The sequence below is a fragment of the Cupressus sempervirens genome, chromosome 5 (assembly GCF_028749045.1).
Source record: "Cupressus sempervirens isolate cs-2001-9-10 chromosome 5, ASM2874904v1, whole genome shotgun sequence".
NCBI lineage: Eukaryota > Viridiplantae > Streptophyta > Pinopsida > Cupressales > Cupressaceae > Cupressus > Cupressus sempervirens.
This window is the reverse complement of record NC_143122.1, coordinates 510,715,741-510,738,196: the sequence shown is the minus strand read 5'-3', so window position 1 is coordinate 510,738,196 and position 22,456 is coordinate 510,715,741. Positions and strand designations below refer to the sequence as shown.

At 36.3% G+C, this 22,456-nt stretch overlaps 1 protein-coding gene across 1 annotated transcript in view; it reads right to left on the bottom strand.

The window, feature by feature from the left end:
* Nucleotides 1–815: 815 nt before the first annotated feature.
* The window catches only part of LOC149556947 (pathogenesis-related homeodomain protein-like), a 241,526-nt gene continuing 219,885 nt past the window's right edge, over nt 816–22,456 (bottom strand). The window contains exons 10-12 of the mRNA XM_089831585.1: nt 1,980–2,228; nt 1,680–1,769; nt 816–1,574 (exon numbers count right to left, since the gene is read on the bottom strand). Coding sequence (XP_089687711.1) covers nt 1,200–1,574; nt 1,680–1,769; nt 1,980–2,228 — 714 coding nt within the window. The 3' untranslated portion in view covers nt 816–1,199. The remainder of the gene's footprint in view (nt 1,575–1,679; nt 1,770–1,979; nt 2,229–22,456) is intronic.

Below are 22,456 nucleotides of genomic sequence, written 5' to 3'. Positions count from 1 at the left end.
TATCATCCTCTCTTTGTAACAGAAAAAATTTTGTAATCCCCAATATGCAAATGGGCTTCCGTTTGTGCAGTATGCTTGTTTGTGATTCTATTAATCTCTTCAACAACATTCATTTCAGCTGAAATGTTGTGCTACACCCTATCATTACAGTAACAAATGAATAACAAGTACGAGAAGACAATGTCAGTAGAATTCATCTATTGTCTAAGAGTTGGGTAAGGGAAGTCCATATAGGATGAAATTGTTCACCTTGTATTTCATTAAAAATAATTTATTGCTTCAACAATTATTATTATTATTATACATAGGCCTTATTATTACTACCTCATTCAACCCCAAGTTTTTGTCTAGAAATTGGTTTTGTTTCCAAAATATTTAACAGAAAAAAGTTACGAGTTGCTCTCAATAACAATATAACAATCATTCAGTTTTTGCTCCCAAAGTTGTTGCCAGAACAAAGCTAATCTTTGCCGTCTCAGATCAATCACATTACAAATATTACTTTTACAAAGTTTCTATTAAAATACCAAGTAAAAATATATCATAATCTACAGGAAATTATTTCTATAATTATGAGTCACCCACATTTTAGAATTCAAAGAGGTTATATACAATGATATCCATTGTCAATTCTGCTCATATTTAGTGTTACGAGAACTACCCAATCCTTTTAAGCTAGAACAGTGCTTATACTACATTCTTTACATTGAAATTCCAAAAACAATTGCTTTGAGGAAAAGGAAAGGAAGTATTCAACACATATATGCAAGACTACAAACATGTCAAGCATTTTACTTGTAAACAAAGAACAGTACTTTTCTGAAGTGGAAAATGTATACTTTATTAATAATATTACATAGCATAAATACTCATCCAGGCATGGCATAAAGAATGAGCAAGAAAATGACTTTCACTAGGTGAGGTTCACTACCATGCTTCTAAAAATAAATATATGAAGCAAAATCAGGGGACTTTCTTAAAGGAAAACCATCATGTAAAGGAAAAGGAATTGTGTGAAGGAATTTTTGGAAAAGAATGATGATACGTTTCTTGCCATTCAATAACCTTGGTACTTCCGGATAATCTTCTGAAAAGTTCCAGCCCTCAATATCTACAGTAGAGAAGGTTCCAGTGAAAAAGAAATTTATGGACGTAATTTCTTGCCAATTGGTCTATACAGAGCACAGGAATCCACTCCACTACCTCACAAGAGCAACCTGTAGGACCTTCTCTTTCAGCTCTGCCACGGGTACATACATTAGAAGCTCACTGTTGAAATGGTTGGCACTGCTATCTTGAGCTTTATCCTTTAGGATATGAGGATCTTCTTTAGTGCACATTGCTTCCAAAATATTTCTTAAGTTTTCAAGTTTCACCTCAATCTTTCCCATTTTTTCCATCTCTGTCAAGTATGGATTGCTAGTATCATCTGGCTTTCTGACTTGTGTAATGGAATCAATTTCTAACATGCATTCTTTTCTATTTTCAGCAATGAATGGAGCATCTAGTTTTAAATTTTTCATCTTTTTCTTCTTCAAAGCCATGTAACGAGCATTTTTAAACCACATATGCACCTGCAACAATTAAGCAATGGTGGAAATATGATAAAGTGTTGCATGAAGTAACTAAAATAACCCTTTTAAAATGACACTTTTTTCGCTTCCACAAATCTTACTGACCTGCCGATAAGGGATATCAAACTGCTTTGATAACGCCACTTTAGAGGACTTTGCGGGTAACTCATTCTCAGCGAATACTTGACGAAACCTCTATTACATGCACCAATGTTGTTATCAACAATCCCATTTAACTATCTAAATACCAAATATTAGATAAGCTGCTCTATAAGTAAATGTATAATATTCATGTGTATTCAGTATCAATTCACATACAGAAAATACATACTACAATATCGTCACAAAAAGAATATTGATATAAACAATTCTAAAACTGAACGGAATAGTAAGATAAATTACTACCGCAACTGCATTAGCAGGAAGTCTGCTCATAGATCTTTTGCCATCAGTCTTTACAGGCATTCCCAAAGTGCTCTTAATATCTTTTCTCCTGTGTTTTCTTTTTATATTTCTGGAACCAATGTCTGCTGTAATTGAAGGCAAAAGGTTTGCAGGCTCTCTTTTCTTGTCTTTCCACATATTTTTTCTTGGCCCCAAATCACGTTGGCCTGAATGCTTGGTTTCATCAATTTTATCTCTGGTGAGCATTTCCTACAGCCAAAATGTAGTGCCAACATTATTCATTGTCAGAAATGAACTACAAATATTTATGACATTGTTTTGCTTGCATAATAGAGATGGCTGCTAACATTCATAAAACTTATAGAATCTTTAAGTTGCAACTAATTAGCTATGTCCTAAAGCTGCAGTTTTGAAAATAGAATGGTGGATATAATTATATTCTATATCAGTATCGATATTCAGAGTTATCTGAAAAACTGTGGGTGACTACTGAGGGAACGTTAAGCTTGCCCAGCTGAAAATTCCAATTATAGCATGAGGCAATCTTCCTCGGTCACCTTAGAATGACACAATTATATCATATCATATCGTATACATGCATATCATATCACATAGTTAAGAATTATTCCTTTAGCATAAACAATTGTTCTCAGTTATCATACTCTTTATTCAAGTTGTTATCATTAGATAGTTTATTGCGTTTCATCCGGTTATTTTAATAAATTCTGGCTCAATTCATTTATTTGAAGATGACATTTTATAAAACAGAAAGACATAGAATAGCGTTATTCAGAATACATTAAACAGTGTGTGTGACACACATGATTTATTTCCACAGTGCAGTACAACCAGTTGCAGACTTACTTCTGGAGTCAAGCGGTACATTACAAACTCATAGACTTTGCAAGTCCTGTAAAATAGGGTTCCCGCTCATGGGAACACACAAATCACATCATGTGCATTCTTATTAACAACTCTTGATTTAATAGATAACAATGCACAATTCACAAGCTGCACACATAAGATATTCACTTGCATTCAATCCTAACAATAGCATGCTCCCCTAGTCATGCAAAACACAAATTACTGTTATCATAAGCCACTTTCAATTGCACATGAATTCCAAAATTCAGTCATAGTGCAGGTACATAAATAGTTCCAGCTTTCTTCACAAGCATGCAAACCTTTGATTCCCCACATTAATAGATAGAATATTTTCATTGAAGTGCCAAATAAATAAATTTATAAAATTGCTCCAAGCACTTGCAATTATCACATGACCAATGAAATACCAAGACCACTTTCAGCCATCTTTTTGATCCATTTTTGAAAGAACAACCAAACTCGAAGGAAGCCTACCTCCAGTTCAATAGAACAACATGAAATTCAAAGGATATATCTTTGCACTCTACTCATCCCCAAGGATGTTGATGCATTGTGTATCATAGAACAATCAATAATCACAAGTATATCCACAATTACAATCATATTCATGCATCACATGTGCAAAGTACACAAACACAAGGTTTGGATGACTGCACAAAAAATAGGGATTTAAATCCAATCCATAACAAGGTGGAGAGAAAGAACAAGTGCGAACAAATAATCAGTGCTAGACACTCAAAGTTTCTTACTCATTTCACGCTTGCACCTGTTGTGAATATTACAAATCAAATATTTACCATTTTTCTGAATAACTTCATAAAAATTGAGTAAATACTGCAATCGACCTATTTCCATTCACCCAAGCAGCACTCAAATTCTCCATCTCCTTTCGCATGTGTGAGGCATAATTTCTTGTGTGCTTTTTATATATATATATATATTATATATAATATATGAATGTCGCCTAAGTCATAGGATTCCCCGAATTTCATCCATGAAGTTTGAATTTTATGATATTTAATATAACATTGCTATTTATAATAATATTATATTATTTTAAAATAATATTGAGTTATTTAGTTTAATTATTCAGCAATGTCAAAGTATTTTTGACAATTTTGTGGGTATATTACTTATATTTAACTATGTTACCAGAATCTCTCCAGCAACCCTCAAGGTCTGATTTGATTCTGCACAAAGTCTGGTCCTTGTCAAATTGTCCCCAAATTCTCTTGCAGAACTACAAATTTGCTGCAAATTCTGCCAAAGGAACCCGGGCAGAACTTGCAGCGAATTTTGAAGAATTTGCTGCCCAGCAGCTGAACTTGGGCTGAATTTGGTCTCACGAATTTATTTGACTTTTTGTAAGTGTATATTTTTGCCTTATTTGGTCTATTCAATCCTCCCAACCCTAAAGTGACCACTAAAAAGGCCAAAAAAGATTGGTCTATATGTCATTTATGCATTTGTGAATGATAATGAAAACTTGCTGATAGAGGAAATTCAAATTGACAATAGGTGACATCCAAATGATGATTATTGAGGAATTTCTTTAAAAAGATATGATATCTTTGAATCCATGGCTTAAAATTTGAATCTCAACTTTTGATCTAGCTTAGTTAGAAATCTCTAACCAATACAAACTAAAAACTAAGATAACTGCACTTATCTTTTGACAATTCCTTTCATTCTCAAACTGTCCCCTTGATATGGAAATATGTTCCATGCATGTGACCAAGCAAGTGACTCATGTCGTATGTATGGCTAAATGATGCAATTAATATCCTATTGAACTGAAACATAGATATGGTGGTGTATTTTTCTATGTTGCTTTACTTTTACCATAGTGATGTATGGACTTATTTGTTGTTGCATATACATACACGCACACATATTTTTTTTAAAAAAACATGTTTTTGACTTTGTAGGGATGAACCCAAAACGAATCCAAACCCAACCCACAAAAAATTTGGACGAATTTTGAACACAAACCTCGAACCCACATCCGTACGAGAATCTGAACCAGCAACTTAGATATTTAAAAAAATATAAATTTATATATGATAAACTTGATATCGAATTTTTTTCTGAAATTTTACCCTTGCCGAATTTCATTCAAATTTTATGATCGGTGAACTCGAATTCAAATCCGAACCTTGTGACTTAGAATGTTGCCATACTGCCACTCACCTATATAAAACTAAAATCTTGTCAAATCTATTGGCTAATTTCATATGCAGGCAGCAGAACCTCCATAGTGAGCAACTGTAATGCTCTTCATAACCCATCACACTATTCTCATTCACTTGCACAACACTCAAAGTCACTAAGTCCTTTCACACACTTGACCACTAGGATAAATGTGATGAAATTGTCATTGAGCAATCTTGTTTTCATTCATCCATGCAACCACTAAGACTAATAGGAATGTCTCCTTGTGACTTCATCATCCTATTTCCATGCATCTACACGGCTCCTAAAGCTACTAACTCCTTTACCTCATGCAACCACAAAGATGGATTAGTATGACCTTATCACCAAACTGTCGTGTATTCATTCACCTATGTGACACTCAAAGTTACTCACTTGTTTATCATGCAAACACTAAGATGAACAATAATGATGCTCAATCATCATGTTTTCATTCGCCTATATGACACTTGAATTTGTTAACTTGTTTAACATGCAACCACTACAACAGAAAAAGGTGTTCAAACTCATCTGTCTCTCTCTCTCTCAGACCAACAAGCATGATTCATGCACCATGTCAGGCAACACCTAAGCCAAGTAAGACAGATATACACTCATAAACAAATCAGACATCACACAGTTCCTTAAGACCCCTCATGTAATCAACTCATCACAAACATAACATTAAATTATTAACTTGAAGCAATGTTTTCCTTACCATTGCTTTTCTATCTCTTTTTCGCTATTGTGAGCCTTGCACTCAGATCTTTTCTATCACACTGTGTTTCCCCACCCTAATCCAATACAAGTTCCCTATCACATTGAGCAACTCAAAACATCACCATAAATGCCAACAGATGGTCTAGGACCTCAAGGCATCTCCCCTAGCTTATCTAGAACAATGGGTTAGGTAAAGCCTCTCATCAAACTATAAGAGGAAGATCCCCAGGATCTAAACTAACCCCAGACAATAAGCCATAGACAAAATATACAATCATTCACACTAATAATGTTTCTTCTAGGGAAGTTTGCCTGAATGAGAGAACCAACTGCTTGTCTTTTTGCCTCAAGTATGAGCACAGGACAAACTATAGTCATTCACACTAAACAAGTTTCTTCTAGGGAAGTTTGCAAGAATTAAAAAACAAAGTTCTTGTCTTTTTGCATCAAAGTATGAGCACAAGACTAAACCAACAAATCTCCCAAACCAGATTTTATGATTTTAATATTTATCAATGAAAGCCACAAATCTGCGCAAGACAGTAATGCCTTCCTACTAGCTAAAACAGGACCGAAGATCAGATACAAACAAGATTTTCAAGCAATAATAACATTACACAGTTTCAAGAATTGTAAATCTGCATTGCCTGCAAGGCTACAATCTAGCTAGTATATATCATCAATAGGCAGCTTGACAAAATAATCTACTTTCAATCAATTAATGAAAATTATGAACACAATAATGCAAACAAAAATATAGCAAATTGAACAAGCATTAGCAGCATAAGCATAACATGAACTATCATTAAGTTTTTCTTGTGCTCAAAGCAATTTATCTAGATTACAAAGAAAACCAATTTTGGCGATTTATGATAACGATTAGTTTATCACAAAAATCAATGTTTTATATACACACACTAAAAGCTTTTGAAAAGCATGGAAAAGAAAAGAAACTCAAAGAAAAAAATATTCTAAACAAGTAATAACTAACTAAAGGAACCTAAAATGGGCCTCCCAAAACATGTGTAATATCCCAAATGGATATCTTCCCCAATTTGTTTTTCACAGTAATTTTTAGAATACAAGTAGATAGCTCATACAATAAACTTTCAGACTGATTAGCACATAAACAACAAATGCTCATAGAAAACCTCAAATACTTCTTCTGTATTATAATATTTAGCAATACAATAATATATGACCAGCAAAGCTCATATAAATTCTCCAGAATAAGTTATTGCATTATATATCAGCAATACAATAACTAGGTATCTAAGATCCAATCTTAAATACAATTACATAGTCAGATTGGAAAACCAAGAAAGAACCTATAAGCTTAGTGTAAACTCCGTTTCAAATCTATTGCAATGATGAATCGGGTGTGCATCCAATCCACCAGAAATGGTTTCAAGGTTTTTGTCATAAGGTTTGAATAGAAAGCTGAAAGCTCTCACAATGTTTATCCAAGAGAAACTCAAAAACCAATTCCCAAAATGATAAACCAAGCATATCCGAAATGAACTCCTCTCTCTTTAAAGGACCCAAGTTGTGACTCTTCATCTTCCCTAATCCTGTCCTTGTCCTTTGCCAATTTGTTTCTTCATTAACCCCTTCCTCAATATTAAATTGATTTAATAATTTTGCATTAAGTCCTCAATAGTCAATATTAATATAAATTGGGTTGGCCTATTATTTTTTCTTATGTCCTAGAAGGGACATTATAGTCCTCCCTCCTCAAGATTGCTTGCCCTCAAGCAATCATTAGTCCATAAACCAATACCAAGATCCCATACCCATCTTCTAGCATCCTTGTGGTCCATACTGGAAACTCACAAGTTAGGACACATTATGTTGTAGTACCAAAAATAAGAATGCAACCCCACAATCACTATGATCCCTAGATCCCATGTCATCCTGGGAGATACTTTGGCTTTTGCCTGCTACACTACTTTGATCACAATTGTGTCAAGTCTCAGATAGTGAAGCAACTCAACATAGTCCACATAATGCAAAACAGACATCCTACCAACTCCTGGGTCCCAAATCAACCTGCCAGCACAATCTTGGGTGTAGAAATTAGTCTCTATCAACCTATCGTCATCCTAAATCAGCCAAATGAACAACTAGATGCCAAACACACAGGCCATATACAAGGAAGCCAACTCATCATGTCTCAAGATGTCACTGTCATAACTCGAATCAGCGTCCAGAATGTCAACATTGTCGCCAATATGCTGCTGAACTGGATAGGTAAACATCTCACATGGAATATATCGCAATGTGTGTTGTCCACACTCATTTGCATGCAACTCACTAACAACCCCTGTAGGCCAAGCTGAATCTAAAAACGTGCTAATAGTCCAAGTAGAGTAGCCACTGATAACTATTGCACGGATGAAGAAAACATCACCAACCGATAAGTGAATTGCTGCCATATCATGTAGACTCGATGATAAATCTCTAGATAACTTGTGGTACCCATCAATATCTGTTAAGGACAATTCTGATTTTTTAGCATCGCCATTAGTATCATCACTCAAATCAACATCATCAATAATGAAATTATCACCTTCATAGGAAGCTTTCAGAACTAATATCACTTGAATCAACATCCTCCTCATGATGTGGTGATGATGCATAGCTGTTGATATTAAAATCAGAATTCATGAGTTTGACATTTTGTTGGCCCTTAAGGTCTTCTTCAGCAGAGAATGTCTTACTTGGGTAGGGAATAATGAAAATACCATGTCTACCTTCATTCTCGCCAAGTGTAAAGTCCCTACCTCAGATGTCTAAGACTGGAATTTAAATTACTGACATTTCTCTGAAACACTCCTTATAAACTTATGTAATCCGTAAGGTATGAAGAGTAACAGTATCATCTCAAGAACATTATGTATATCTTAGATTCCTTATAAAGAAGTTACAGCTTGTCTCTAATTGAGCAACTTGATCTATATTGGTTGAACTGATCATATGCTAAGGTCTCTTGGTATTCCAAGGGTTTTATATGATCTAAATTGATTCAAGAATGCCAGTGATGAAGTCTTTGATTGATATCTTTGGTCTTGTTGTAGGTCTGCTAGGCAGTTGTAAAATAGACAAATAAAGAAATAGTTCCTCCTTGATGCCAGCTCAGATGCAATCCATTAATTAATTCGATTATTGGGATGTTGTCTTCTATTGATAACTATCGAGTATTAATGATTCTTCCAGACAATGAATTAATCCATTGTGAATTATGGTCTCCAATTCCTTTCTATAAGTATTGTCTAAGCATTACTGACTACATGGATATGCTGCTTGTGTTTGTTGGGTTGTCACCAGTACTCCCTTTTTATACACAGTCTGTATATTAGAAACGCTGAGTGTATATGATCGCTATGCTGAAGGTATTTTGTTGACTGAATATATACACTGTGCTAAATGCATTCAGTTGACCAAATATAATTTGCTGCACACTGGTATATCCTATTTCATCTCTTCCTTTCTTTTTGTTGTGGGGGCTCCTTGTGCTTGATGAGTCCTGCCCAAAAAATCTGATTTGGTTATTATATTGAACTCCTGAGAAAAGTCTTTACAAAGTGATATGCTTCTAATAGACTTCATTGACTATGAATTTAAACTTATTCCAGATGCAGTCTATGTCAAATATTCCCTGTTATCACTTGGTGAATGTTTATGCTGCTGAATCAGAATTTCCTACTTGTCTGTCCTATTTTTCTTTCTTTTTTTCCCTCATATAGTGCGACTGGTCTGCAATATAGTATTTTTGTAATAATCCCTGTTCATTCCTGTTGCCCAGTTGGATCTCCATGTAGGATATTGGTGTCTCCAACCAATGGTCTGATATGTGCCATGGAATTATTAAACACTGCTATGTCTGGTGTTTGATGGTTCTATGAAGACCATATTCCTCTTGTGAGATTATGTAATCATTGACTATTCTTTTCTGTGAGTCATGTTTCCCTCTTTCATACCTGCGCACTGTACATTCTACAGATTGGCCCTTGTTACTGTTACCTTCCTTAGCTATATATATAAATCGAATAGAATATATTGCCTGTCATTTGATTTAGAATCTGCCCTATTATATACCCACTCGATGGTTAAAAAGTAATGGTCATCTCTTTTTAGTCATGCCTATTGATTAATATATTTTTCTATTGACATTTAATGATTAAATGTATGTAATAAGTAACAATTTTATTCTATTCTTATCTTATTATTTTATCCATTTTTTCTTTTTGATAGGTAACATTTTTTATTGTATTAATTTAAAACGATGATTCTTACAATAGTGTGTCATAGTATCAAGAGGACACTATAAAAGCCCTCAATTTAACCCCCTTTAACAACAAGAAGTCAATGCTTGCTAGTTACAAAAGGCATTAACACCTTCTGACTACACCCGACCCATTACATTTTGAACAAACAAAAACTAGTAGAGCCACCATACATGCTGTAAACTACCCTGTCGATTCAAGCCTTAAACCAGTTTGCAACTTCCTCGTTGAAGTTCGGGATGGAGCAATCATCCTCCACAAAGCGTCATCATCTGCCAAAGCCACTCGGTTCCACCTCCCCTGTGAGAGACACGTCAACCCACATCCCAACTCTTGTAGACGCCCCAGCATCCTCCCATCTTCCCTTACCCAGCTGATAACGCAGCGGCTCACCAAGTGGTCTTACACTCTTCCTTGGAGTTGTCTTCCTAACACCTTGCTTCCCTTCCTCTAAAATCTGAATCTTCTCCTGCAAAAAATTGACCAGTTTCTGCCATCCTTCAGTCGCCTTTGGCACATGCACCTCACTGGGGATTGCAGTCGACCACACAACCCGAGGCTGCAATAATAAGTCACCTCTTCCAATCTGCCTCCAAGGTTCCTGCCCCATGTGTAGCCCTTCCCCCAACTCAGCCCTGTCAATGATCTCGTCGACTCCCAAAAGCCACTACGGCTTGATATAGACAGCGATGACCTGTCGAATTTCCTTTTTTGTCTCACCAACAAGCAATGCCAGAGCGACAAAGAGTGAAACAATGTCCAGATTGGTCCTCCTCCTCTAGTAGGAGTCCAAATACTTCGGGCCGAAAATCTCCATAACGTAGCTTATGAAATCTTGGTCCTCAATGAGGAAAATGTTCTTCAAGCGCTGCACCAAAATTTTGCCTCCGTAAGCCTGCATTTGATTATCTAACTCCAAGGCGAAATTGGCCTCCACTTCTGAATACTCTACTCAAATGCTTGCGAAAAATGAGGCCCTTTTCCTACTTAAAAACACTCCCATGAAGAATCTAGAAGCGCACATTTCAAAATCCTCCTGCGAAGATCCTTTGTCACACGTATTGGATTGCTTGTTCATAAGGGTCCTTGATCGAGGGTTAATAATTATAAATGATTCCTTTAAAAGGAGGCGAGTGGATATAATGCCACTAAAAACACACCATCTTCAATCAAGTTTGAGAAGAACAAAGTCTTCAAAATTTTCATTATGTTTCCCAAAGAGGGCATTCGCTCCCAGGTTGGCCAATTTATCGGCCACCACATTTGCCTCTCTATAGACATGGGAAACTCTGTAGTCCTCAAACTCCAACAAAAGACACTTAATCTAGTTAATGTGCTTGTCCAGATGCCAAGACTCCAGCTTGCCTTTTTTAATCCCATTGATGATAATCTTTGAGCCTCCTCCCAAGTGCAATTGCTTGATCCCAGCTTGGCTCCTAACAAAATGGTCTCTTTTGTTGCAGAAGGTGTGTCATGTTAAGCATGGATGCTCTGTTTGCTTCTTCCAAAGATAGTTGGAATCTCATTATGCCCACAAGGAGCATATGTCCCCAACAAGAGCCACTGATGGATCCCTAGTTTTTGCAAAAATTGGGATATCCATTTGCGCAAAAGCACTAAAAGTCAATGTTATCATAATATGTGATGCAAGAGATGAAATCTTATCATTGATCAAAAGCATTGATGTATCTAATTAACAAAGGCTCCAGGAGTCACATTTAGCACATGCGCATACAAGGATATGAAAAGCTCCAAAGACTGCAGATCAAAGATATCAAAGACTACATAATATTATATGTGAGCTATGAGCAACAATGAGCTATTGATAGAAGAAAGATTTAAAAAAAATAGAATTGACACTGACTTTCAGCAATAGAACAATATGAAGGAGAGTACGTCAGGCAAAAGACAAGATATTTGACAAAAAGCATTTGAAGAGGAAATATTTTATTTTTACTTGTGAGGAATAAGGAGTGAAAAGATGATATCTTAATGTAAATTTATTTATTATATTTTAATGATAAATAAAAAAAGCCTTTTGCTTTTTTATTATTCAAAAGGCATGGAGATTTAAATTGCAATTGATTCGTCCTTTATAATCATCTTTAAACTCTGTAAACAATTTAAATGTCTAATAAGTGGACATGGTCATTTAGCATCTTAAATGTGATCATCGTAGATAGAGTGAAATATCAAATTGTTTTTGTATCTATGTCAAGTTTGTCTCCCTACCATAGGAGTTAAAGTTCAATCTGGACTAATTTAAGATTGCATATATATTTGATCTGTCGCATCTTGATTATTAAATTGTTGACAATACAAGTGCATAGAACTTCATAAAGTTGTATGTAAAAATCTTCATTGTAGTTGACTCTGTTGCCCAAATAAGCAAGGGACTAGTATTTTGAATCATTGAAGTATTATTATTTGGTTTATATTTGAAGTAATAAAATCTATATCTTCCTTCTTACAAACATCAAACCAATTGTTAAGAACCATATACAAAAAATGTAATTATTTCAAGCAAGCATTCAACTTAATTTTGATCTAGTTCAACGCTTTTGCCAACCAAAGAACTCGCAAGGCTTAAATTCGTTATTGAAAAGCCTTGAACCAAGCAGTTGGCGTTTGAGGTGAAGGTTTGTTAGCATGAATGCTAATGATACTACTTTGGGGGAGTATCCTGAGCATTGGAGAGTATTGACATGTTGCATTCATGACTGTGTTTGTCATTGATATCAACATAGCATGGTTTCTGTAAAGACTAGCTGGGTAGCAGATAGAGATCTTAATGGTACGGACAATGGTTTGATTGTTTGGTGATGCCCAGTCATTGACATGTTATATATTGTGTCCTAATGACATGGTCGAGTGCATAGAGTCTAAGTCGAAGACGTATGGAAGTTGTGCCTAATTTACAAAGAGCAATTCAGAGATAGAGTATTGGGAAAGCAGTTCTTGATGTTTGTTTGCTATCTTACATCTGAGATGCAATGAGAAGATGCGCAGTCAAATAGTGACAGAAGATACTCAGCTGATGACGTCAACGAGTGCGCAAGCCCTAGTATCGCACATGTGAAGTTTTGTATAGACTATGAACCGACAGTGCTATTGTAATTGTAATTAATTAATTATCTTATTATAATTAATTGGGAAAGCCTCAAGGACAAGTCAAGGTATAAAGGAAAGATGTTTTCCTTGTTTGTAATGGGAATATGAGTATGGTGATTGTTGTATTAAGTGCAAAGTGCGAAAAGGAGCAGAGTGCTTGAGGGATGCGTGTAAGCGATCCAAGGGATTATTAGATGTGAGATTCGTGATCTGGTTACAAGATCAGAAGGAGTAGAAGTTCGGTTGACAGGACAGAGAAAGAGGACGGAACAATACAATACAATTCCATTATTTTGCAAGTAATAATACAGAGATCATTTGGACAGTGGGTTCATTGGTCTTACCTTTGAAGTTGTTTGGGCAGTGCGTCCAGCTGTCTTCCACAACTCCTAACAGGGACTCATATGTACTAAATGTATTCATAGACTCCTCATAGGGCCCATCCTCTAACAAGGAATATTTATATTAGTACATCATCTTGTGGGTACCATCCCCACCAAGGTTTTCCCTCTGATCTAGGATTTCCCTAGTTAACATATGTAGTGTTATTGTGTATGAGTATCTTGTTCTGGTTTCAGTTTATATTGCTCATATGGTTAAGTTTGTTTAAGGTTGATAATTGTGATAATAGTTGGATAACTGATTCACCCCCATCCCTCTCTCAGTTATATCAGTGGACTATATATATTCTAACAAGGTTTACCCACCTAGGTGTAGCAAAGCCTAAAGTGCAAGAAAATCAAGGTGATTCTCATTTGTTGGCCAGAATTGATTGTAGAATCCTATTGGAGAATTGGCAAGCTCTTGGATTTCCAATCTGTGGTTTTGGAAACCAACAAGGTGATCAAATAAAGACTATTTGCCAGCATTGAATGTCAATTTTCCATATAGGCACACATACCATTCACATTTTCCACTTGAGTAAGCACTCCTAACACTTAAGGTAGCTTTTATACTGTTTATGCCAAACCTAAATTCAGCTATCTATGCCAATTTGCAACAACCTTTCACCTGCCAGTATGGTTTCCTAGAGTTTATGCCACTAAACAACTGACTTGACAGTGGAGCAAATGTTTCAGGTATTGAGACTTGAGGGCATTTAAAGATGGCAGAGGCATGCCCTTTGTTTCCTGATGTCACTGAAACTGACAGCAAGACATGTTCAGGGCCGTGGTCTACTCCTCCATGTCACTTAAATCCTATGTCACAAGGTTCGGCAAATATCAAGCTTGATATTCGAATATTGCCGAATGTGAAAGTTGCCCAAAAAAATCGTTAAAATCCGTTGTTGATTCGGCTGCTACAAACGGACTTTCTAATCGGAGTCAACTGCATTTAGAAATTTCTGTTTGCAGAGTTTGCAGGGTTTTGGCATGGAGAAGAAACTATAAAAAGCAGTTCGAACCCTTAAACAAAACACTTGCGAATGAATTTTCCTGAGCGGCGAATAAATTTTCCTGAGCACCCTCTCTCAGCCCTTTGTCGTACGCAACGTGTTCTTTCATTTTGTCATGCTTGCAGTCGGCAACAACTGTGCCCTTGGTCATCCTCGACAGTCACAACACTGCAGTGATTTTTTTTCCATTCGTATACCATATGCGTATAGTTTAAAACTCCACTTTTATGTTGCATATTATAAAGTTTATAGCTATTCATTTTGTAACAGGCATTTGACGGGATTCAGGTTTATTGTAATATGTAAAAAACTTTTCTATAGTTTGACTTTGTATTCATATTACCTAAGTTTGTATTTTATAATTTTAACTTTTAATATTTCATATTTCAATATGTATTAATTATATATTTAGTTTTGTTTTTTAATATAGTTTTTAAATATAATTTGTATATAGTATTTTTAATATAATTTGTATATAGGCTTTTACATGATATAATTTGTGTAAAAATTTTATTTCAATTTATATAATTTTTGTATCAATTTAATTTTTTAATAATTATTTTGTAATCTATTTTGTAATAGTTAATTAAATATTAGATTTATTTTTTTAAATTGATTTAAAATAGCGATATATTAATTTATAATTTTTAACTTTTCAATATGTATTAATTTTATATTTTGTTTTGTTTTTTTATATAGTTTTTAAATATAATTTTTATATAGTTTTTTATATATAATTTGTATATAGGCTTTTACATGATATAATTTGTGTAAAAATTTTATTTCAATTTATATAGTTTTTGTAATAAATTTAATTTTTTAATAATTCTTTGCAATCTATTATGTAATAGTTAATTAAATATTAGATTTATTTTTTAAAATTGATTTAAAATAGTGATATATTAATTTTTAATTAACATAGTTCAGAAATTTTTTAAAATATTAGAGTCCATTAGATATATATTAATATGTTTATTTTGCTTTGTAAGTTTATAATTTTTATGATAATTTAATAAATAAATAGATATATTATATTATGTTTAATAAATTATAAATTTATATTTCAATTTTTAAATAATAGAATTATTAGTGTAAAAAGTTGACCTTTAACATGTTTAATTTTAAATTAAAATTTTAAAATTATTTATTGAATTATTTTGTTTTAAAGTTTGAAATAATAATATATTATTTTGTTTTTAATTCTACAGATTGTAATATGGCTCCCAACAAATCAACTTCAAAGGCGTGGAAACATGTGACTAAAAATGGTCCTAATAAAGCTCAGTGTAACTTGTGTCCAAAAGTTATTACTGGAAGTTTAACAAGGGTCATGGATCACCTGCTTGGTATTACGGCAGGTAAAGGTGGAGGTGTTACTGCATGTCCAGGTGTGACCCAAGAGCTTAGAGCGATTTTAGAGAAAGAGCATTCATCTTCTATTGCTCAAAAGATGAAGAATGCACAAAAGAAACAAAGAATTGAAGATGTCCCTAGATTCACATCCACTATACTTTCATCTTCATGTCTACCTCAGGTTGTAAAGCCAACAAAAGAGAGCGGAACTCCGAATAGCTTTTGGAAACCATGTGAGAAACAAGTAGTTGATGATTTGCTAGCTGATTTATTCTATACTAGTGCAATTCCATTCAATGTAGCTAGAAATCCACTTTATTGTGTTGTATTTCAAAAGGCTAGAGAGTTTGGCAAAGGGTACATAACTCCTTCTTCTGAGGCTTTGAGAACAACTCTCTTAGAGAGGTCAAAAGATAGAGTGACTGATAAATTAGCTATGGTCAAAGCCTCCTCGAAGGTAACAGGGTGCACTATATTGAGTGATGGATGGTCAGATATCTATCAAAGACCATTGATTAATGTTTTAGTGGCTTGTCCTGAAGGTGTTGTATTCTTAAAGGTTATTGACACTATGAATCATAAAAAAACTTCTGAATATATATTTCAGATATTAGAGGAAGCAATTCTTGAAGTAGGGGTTGCAAATGTGGTTCAAGAGGTTACTGATAGTGCAGCAAATTGTGTGGGTGCTGGAAAGCTAATTGTAGAGAAGTACCCAGAAATTTATTGGAGTCCATGTGTAGCTCATTGTTTAGATTTGTTGCTACATGATTTGGCAAAATTCCCTTGGATACATGATGTAATTCATAGAGGAAGAGAAGTTGTGAATTTCATATGAAATCATCGTCTCACATTGAGCCTTTACAGGCAACATGCATCTAGAGAGTTGTTGAGGCCTTGCGATAAGATTTGCTTCATTTTATATCACTTTGAGAAGAGTGGTTGAAGAGAAAGCAGCTTTAAGATCTGTAATTTGTTCCAATGAGTGGGAAAATTCAACTCTCTCAAAAAGTGGTAAGGGGAAGATCATAGAGCAAATTGTTTTAAATAGTAGCTTTTGGAAAAGTGGGGCAAAGGTTTTAAATATATGCAGTCCAATTGTCGACGTGCTTTGCATGGTTGATGGTGACACTCCTTGCCTTGGAATGCTTTATGAAAGCATGGACTGTTGCAAGGAAGCAATTCAGAGAGCACTAAATAATGTGGAAGCAGAGTACATAGAGATATGGGAGACTGTTGATTCAAGATGGAAAATGATTGATTCAGAAGCATCTAGAGGTATAAGGGCAATCCTGTGTCACCCAAAAAATATACTTAGACTTAGTTTCTGTTTCATGTGTTTTCAACTTTGGATGCCCATTTGGGTCAAATAAAGGTTCCAACTCTCACAGTTCCACTATCAGTGTTCGTGTAAATCCTGAAAAAATAGAAGTATGTAACTGAGCCATCATTTTGGTGAACTAGGAGATGTAAATTGGCTAGATGAATGTAATTGTAATTTAGAGCATTCCAGAAAAAGAATCAAGTCAAAAGGCCCCACGGTTTGAAAGTTATTGCAATTTTTCGAGTTGTGGAGACCTCCTAAGAATGCTTCAAAGTCAGGTTAGGGGCATTAAATGACCTCGAAAAGGGCCGAAAAATGGGGGACAAGCGAAGCTGGTCCATAGGGCTATAGAGCGCTTCGAGAGCTTTCCGAAAATGTAAACGGTTCGTCAATCGGAGCTTGGTTCAAAAGTTAAGCCTCCCAGAAGTTCGGTTACCGTTTCTAGATTCTTCTAGATTTGCATTGACTTCTAACGCAGCTTCTGGAACCTTCTATTTGGTCGGTGGATGCCTACAAGCACTTTCTAGAATGTAATCCTAGTCCTTAACCCTCCGGGGTCTATTTAAGGAGATTTCTGGCATTGCAAAAAGGCAGTTCGGAGTGGAGTTTGAGAGGAGGTACTGAAAGAAGAAATTATCTCCACATTTATGCTATTGTAAGCCCTTAGGGCATGTTTTGAAGTTTATTTTCTCTGTATTGAATGTACTAGCTTATTTTTCAGTTAATACAATATCCTTTTTCTGTTGTGTCCATTCTGTTCTTGGGTTGTGTCCCCATCAAGTGGTATTAGAGCTGGTTTTCCTGAGTGTGTAGACAGAGCGTCGACTGTGAGGCAGTTTGCACCAAGACTGTGTGGTTGTGGGTTTGAGTTAAGAAGATGCCTCCACGAAGAGAGCGTGGCGGAAGGGCTAGAGCTATTAATCCTGAGGAGGTTAGAGCCCTCCAAAGGCAGGTACAAGCATTGCAGGAGGAGCTCCGTAGAGGAGCAACTATGGCCGCAGGTGATGAAAGTGAAGATGACAACGAAGAAGATGAAATTGGACCAGAAGGGGAATTTGACGGGGAAGTTCTGAATCATGCAGAAGAAAGGCTTTTTAGGGCCATTACTAAGTTTGGGAAAAGAGCTACAATTGAAGTGGGTGTATTTTCAGGAAATCTGAAACCAGATGAGTTGATCGATTGGATCAATGAACTGGAAGAATACTTTGAGTATGAGGATATCAGGGACCCGAATAGGGTTAAGTTTGCAAAGGCCAAAATGAAAGGCCATGCCAAAATCTGGTGGCAAGAGGTCCAATTGGAAAGAAACAAAAGAGGAAAGGAGAAGATCACAAGATGGGATCGCATGGTGGACAAATTGAAGAAGCAGTTCATTCCTATGGACTGTGAGCTTGATTTGTTTAAGAAGATGCATGGGTTAAAGCAAGCAGGAAGATCAGTCCAAGAATATATAGAGGAATTTTACCGACTCTTGATTAGAGCGGGGCATGCAGAAGCAAATAAGGAGAAGGTTGCTCGTTATATCAGTGGGTTGCGACCTAGCATCCAGGAGGAATTAAGTCTGGTAAGAATGACCAGCTTGAAGAGGCATACCAGTTTGCCCTACGAGTTGAAGAGAAGCTGAATAAAAGGTTTGAAGGAAGACAAAGAGGGCGCAGTCAAGGAGGAAGGGGAAGCGGTAGATCATCTGGAAACCGCAATGAAACCCAAAAGAAAAATGAAGATGTGGGTACTAGCAGGAACCAAAGGAATGAGGGTTTCAACCGCTCCCATGATCAAGACTTTAGAAATCAGAGAGGAAGAGGTAGAGGACATGGACAAGGAAGAGGAGGCTTCCGTGGTACCTGTTTCCATTGTAATGAAGGTGGTCATCGTGCCTTTGAATGCCCTCAACGACAAGGAAGGACAGATAGGAGAGCTGAGGGCCAAGCTAGGGTTGCTCATGTGGATGAGGATGCACAATCATCACATTCAGAGGATGCAGAAAGAGGAGAGACCTTGGTAAATGAAAGAGTCCTACTAAGTGGAGAGATTGAACCAGGACAAAGGAGGAGTTGGTTCTGTACCTGATGCAAGTGTAAAGATAAATGTTGTGACGTGATCATTGATGGTGGTAGCACTGATAACTTGGTATCAGAAGAGATGGTCTCTAAGCTGAAGCTCAAGAGGGAGAAACATCCCCAGCCCTATCGGATTGCTTGGGTAAAAGATGATCATAAGGTCCTGGTAAGTGAACAATGTTTAGTAAAATTCAAAATTGGGAGTTACCATAATGAAGTTCTCTGTGATGTTATTTCGATGGATGTTTGCCATCTATTGTTGGGTAGACCATGGCAGTTTGATAGACATACAGTACATGATGGACATGCAAACACATATTCTCTGACAAAGGATGGAGTTCGCCACAAATTGAAGCCCATGAAAAAGGAAGGTGAAAAGTAGCAGTGCTAGGATTTGTCTTATTGATGAAAGGAAGTTTTTAGAAGGCATGAAACATCAGCATATGTGCTTTGCTTTGATTCCTAGGAAAGATAAAGAAGGTAGTAGTGAAATACCACTTGAAGTTTCAGATTTACTAGGGGAGTTTGGAGATATTATCTCTGATAATGTTCCAGATGGATTGCCACCAGTAAGGCAAATCAGTCATCAGATAGATCTGATTCCAGGAGCTAGTTTGCCTAACAAGGCTGCTCACAGGATGACTCCTACTGAAACAGAGGAGCTAAATAGACAGGTTCAGGAGCTGTTGAGGAAGGGCTTGATTCGAGAGCCTGAGTCCATGTGCAGTACCTGCAGTACTCGCACCAAAGAAGGATGGAGAGTAGAGGATGTGTACAGATTCTCGAGCTATAAATAGGATAACCATCAAGTACAGGTTTCCTTTGCCAAGGATGGATGATCTAATGGACTACTTGAGTGGGGCGCAGTACTTCACAAAGATAGATCTCAAGAGTGGCTATCATCAGATATGGATTCGAGAAGGAGATGAGTGGAAAACAGCCTTCAAGACCAAGGAGGGTCTTTATGAGTGGTTAGTCATGCCCTTTGGATTGACGAACGCCCCAAGCACCTTCATGCGGCTCATGAATGAGGTACTTAAGAAGTTCTTGGGAAAATTTGTTATTGTCTATTTGGATGATATTTTAATTTTCAGCAAGACTTTGGAAGAACATTTACTGCATATTCGTAGTGTCCTTGAAAGGCTAAGGGAAGAGAAACTGTTAATTAATCTGAAGAAGTGTATCTTTGCAAAAAGGGAGTTAATCTATTTGGGATTTGTTATATCACCCAAAGGTCTCAAAATGGATCCGGAGAAGGTAAAAGCCATCTTGGAATGGCTTACTCCAAGGTCTGCTACTGAGGTAAGATCATTTCATGGTCTGGTTAGTTTTTACAAGAAGTTTATTAACAATTTCAGTGGCATATGTGCACCCCTAACTGATACAATAAGAGGGGATAGAAAAGAGTTCAAATGGACTGCAGCAGCTGCAAGAAGTTTTGAATTGCTGAAGAAGAAGGTAACAGAACAACCTGTGTTGGCACTTCCAAATTTTAGAAAAGTTTTCCAGGTGGATTGTGATGCCAGTGGCAGCGCTATTGGAGCTGTATTAAGCCAAGAAGGTAAGCCTATTGCATATTTTAGTTGAAAATTCAATGATGCAAAGAAGAAGTATTCTGTTTATGATCAAGAGTTCTATGCAATAGTTCAGGCCTTAAAGAAATGGAGGCATTATTTATTGCCAAAGGAATTTGTTTTGTATAGTGATCATCAAGCATTACAGTACCTAAATAGCCAAGGTAAATTGAATCAGAGGCATATGAAGTGGGTAGAGTTCTTGCAGAGTTATACATTTGTGTTGAAGCATAGAAGTGGAAAATCTAACAGGGTTACAGATGCACTAAGTAGGAGACAGTTGTTGCTTACAGTAATGCAGGTTGAAGTAGTTGGGTTTGATGAACTCAAAAATTTGTACCCCGAGGATCCTGATTTTGCTGAAGCATGGAAAGCTTGTAAAGAACCTGTTGCTGTGAATAGAACCAAGTGGTTAGACTATTTGATTCAGGATGGCATGTTGTTCAAAGGTAGTCAATTGTGCATTCTAAGGAGTTCCATAAGGGAAAATCTGATTAAGGAGAAACACAGTGGAGGGATGGCAGGACATTTTGGTCGAGATAAGACCATTGCCATTCTTAGAGAACATTATTTTTGGCCTCAAATTTCACAAGATGTGAAGAAGTTTGTACAGAGTTGCCAGGTTTGTCAAGTTGCCAAGGGGTTTAGTCACAATACTGGCCTATATCAGCCATTGCCTGTTCCATCGAGGCCATGGGAGGACATAAGTATGGATTTTGTTCTTGCATTGCCAAGGACACAAAGGGGTAATGACTTAGTATTCGTGGTGGTTGATAGGTTCTCCAAAATGGCACATTTCATTCCATGCCACAAAACTCATGATGCTGTCCATATTGCAGACTTGTTTTTCAAAGAGGTGGTAAGACTACATGGTCTTCCAAGGAGTATAGTTTCTGACAGAGATACTAAATTTGTGGGGTATTTCTAAAGGACATTGTGGAAAAAGTTGAGAACAGACTTGAAATTCAGTTCCACGCATCACCCACAAACTGACGGCCAAACAGAAGTGGTAAACAGAAGTCTGGGCAATTTGCTGAGATGTTTAGTTGGGGATAAGCCCAAGGGATGGGATTTGATTCTACCACAAGCAGAGTTTGCTTACAATAACTCTATAAATAGGAGTACTAGAAAATCACCATTCCAAATTGTATATGGAAATAGCCCAAGGACTGCACCAGAATTGAGGAAGATAGAGCAAGGGGAGAGGACAAGTGCTGAAGCGGAAGAATTCGCTGAACATATGAAGCATCTACATGAGGAGGTTCAGGCACACATTACCAAGATGAATCAAGAGTATAAAGCTAGGGCTGATCAAAGGAGAAGACATAAGGAATTCCAAGTAGGGGATCTAGTCATGGTGCACTTATGAAAAGAAAGATTTCCAGCCGGTACTTACAAGCTGAAAATGAAGAAATTTGGCCCCTGCAAAATTTTGAAGAAACATGACTCAGGAAATGCATATGAGGTGGAGCTGCCAGATGGTATTCACATTTCTCCCATTTTCAACATTGCAGATTTAACAGAGTATCATGATGATGGTGCAAATGAGGAGCTGGTGTTAGAGCCATGTCCGATTCC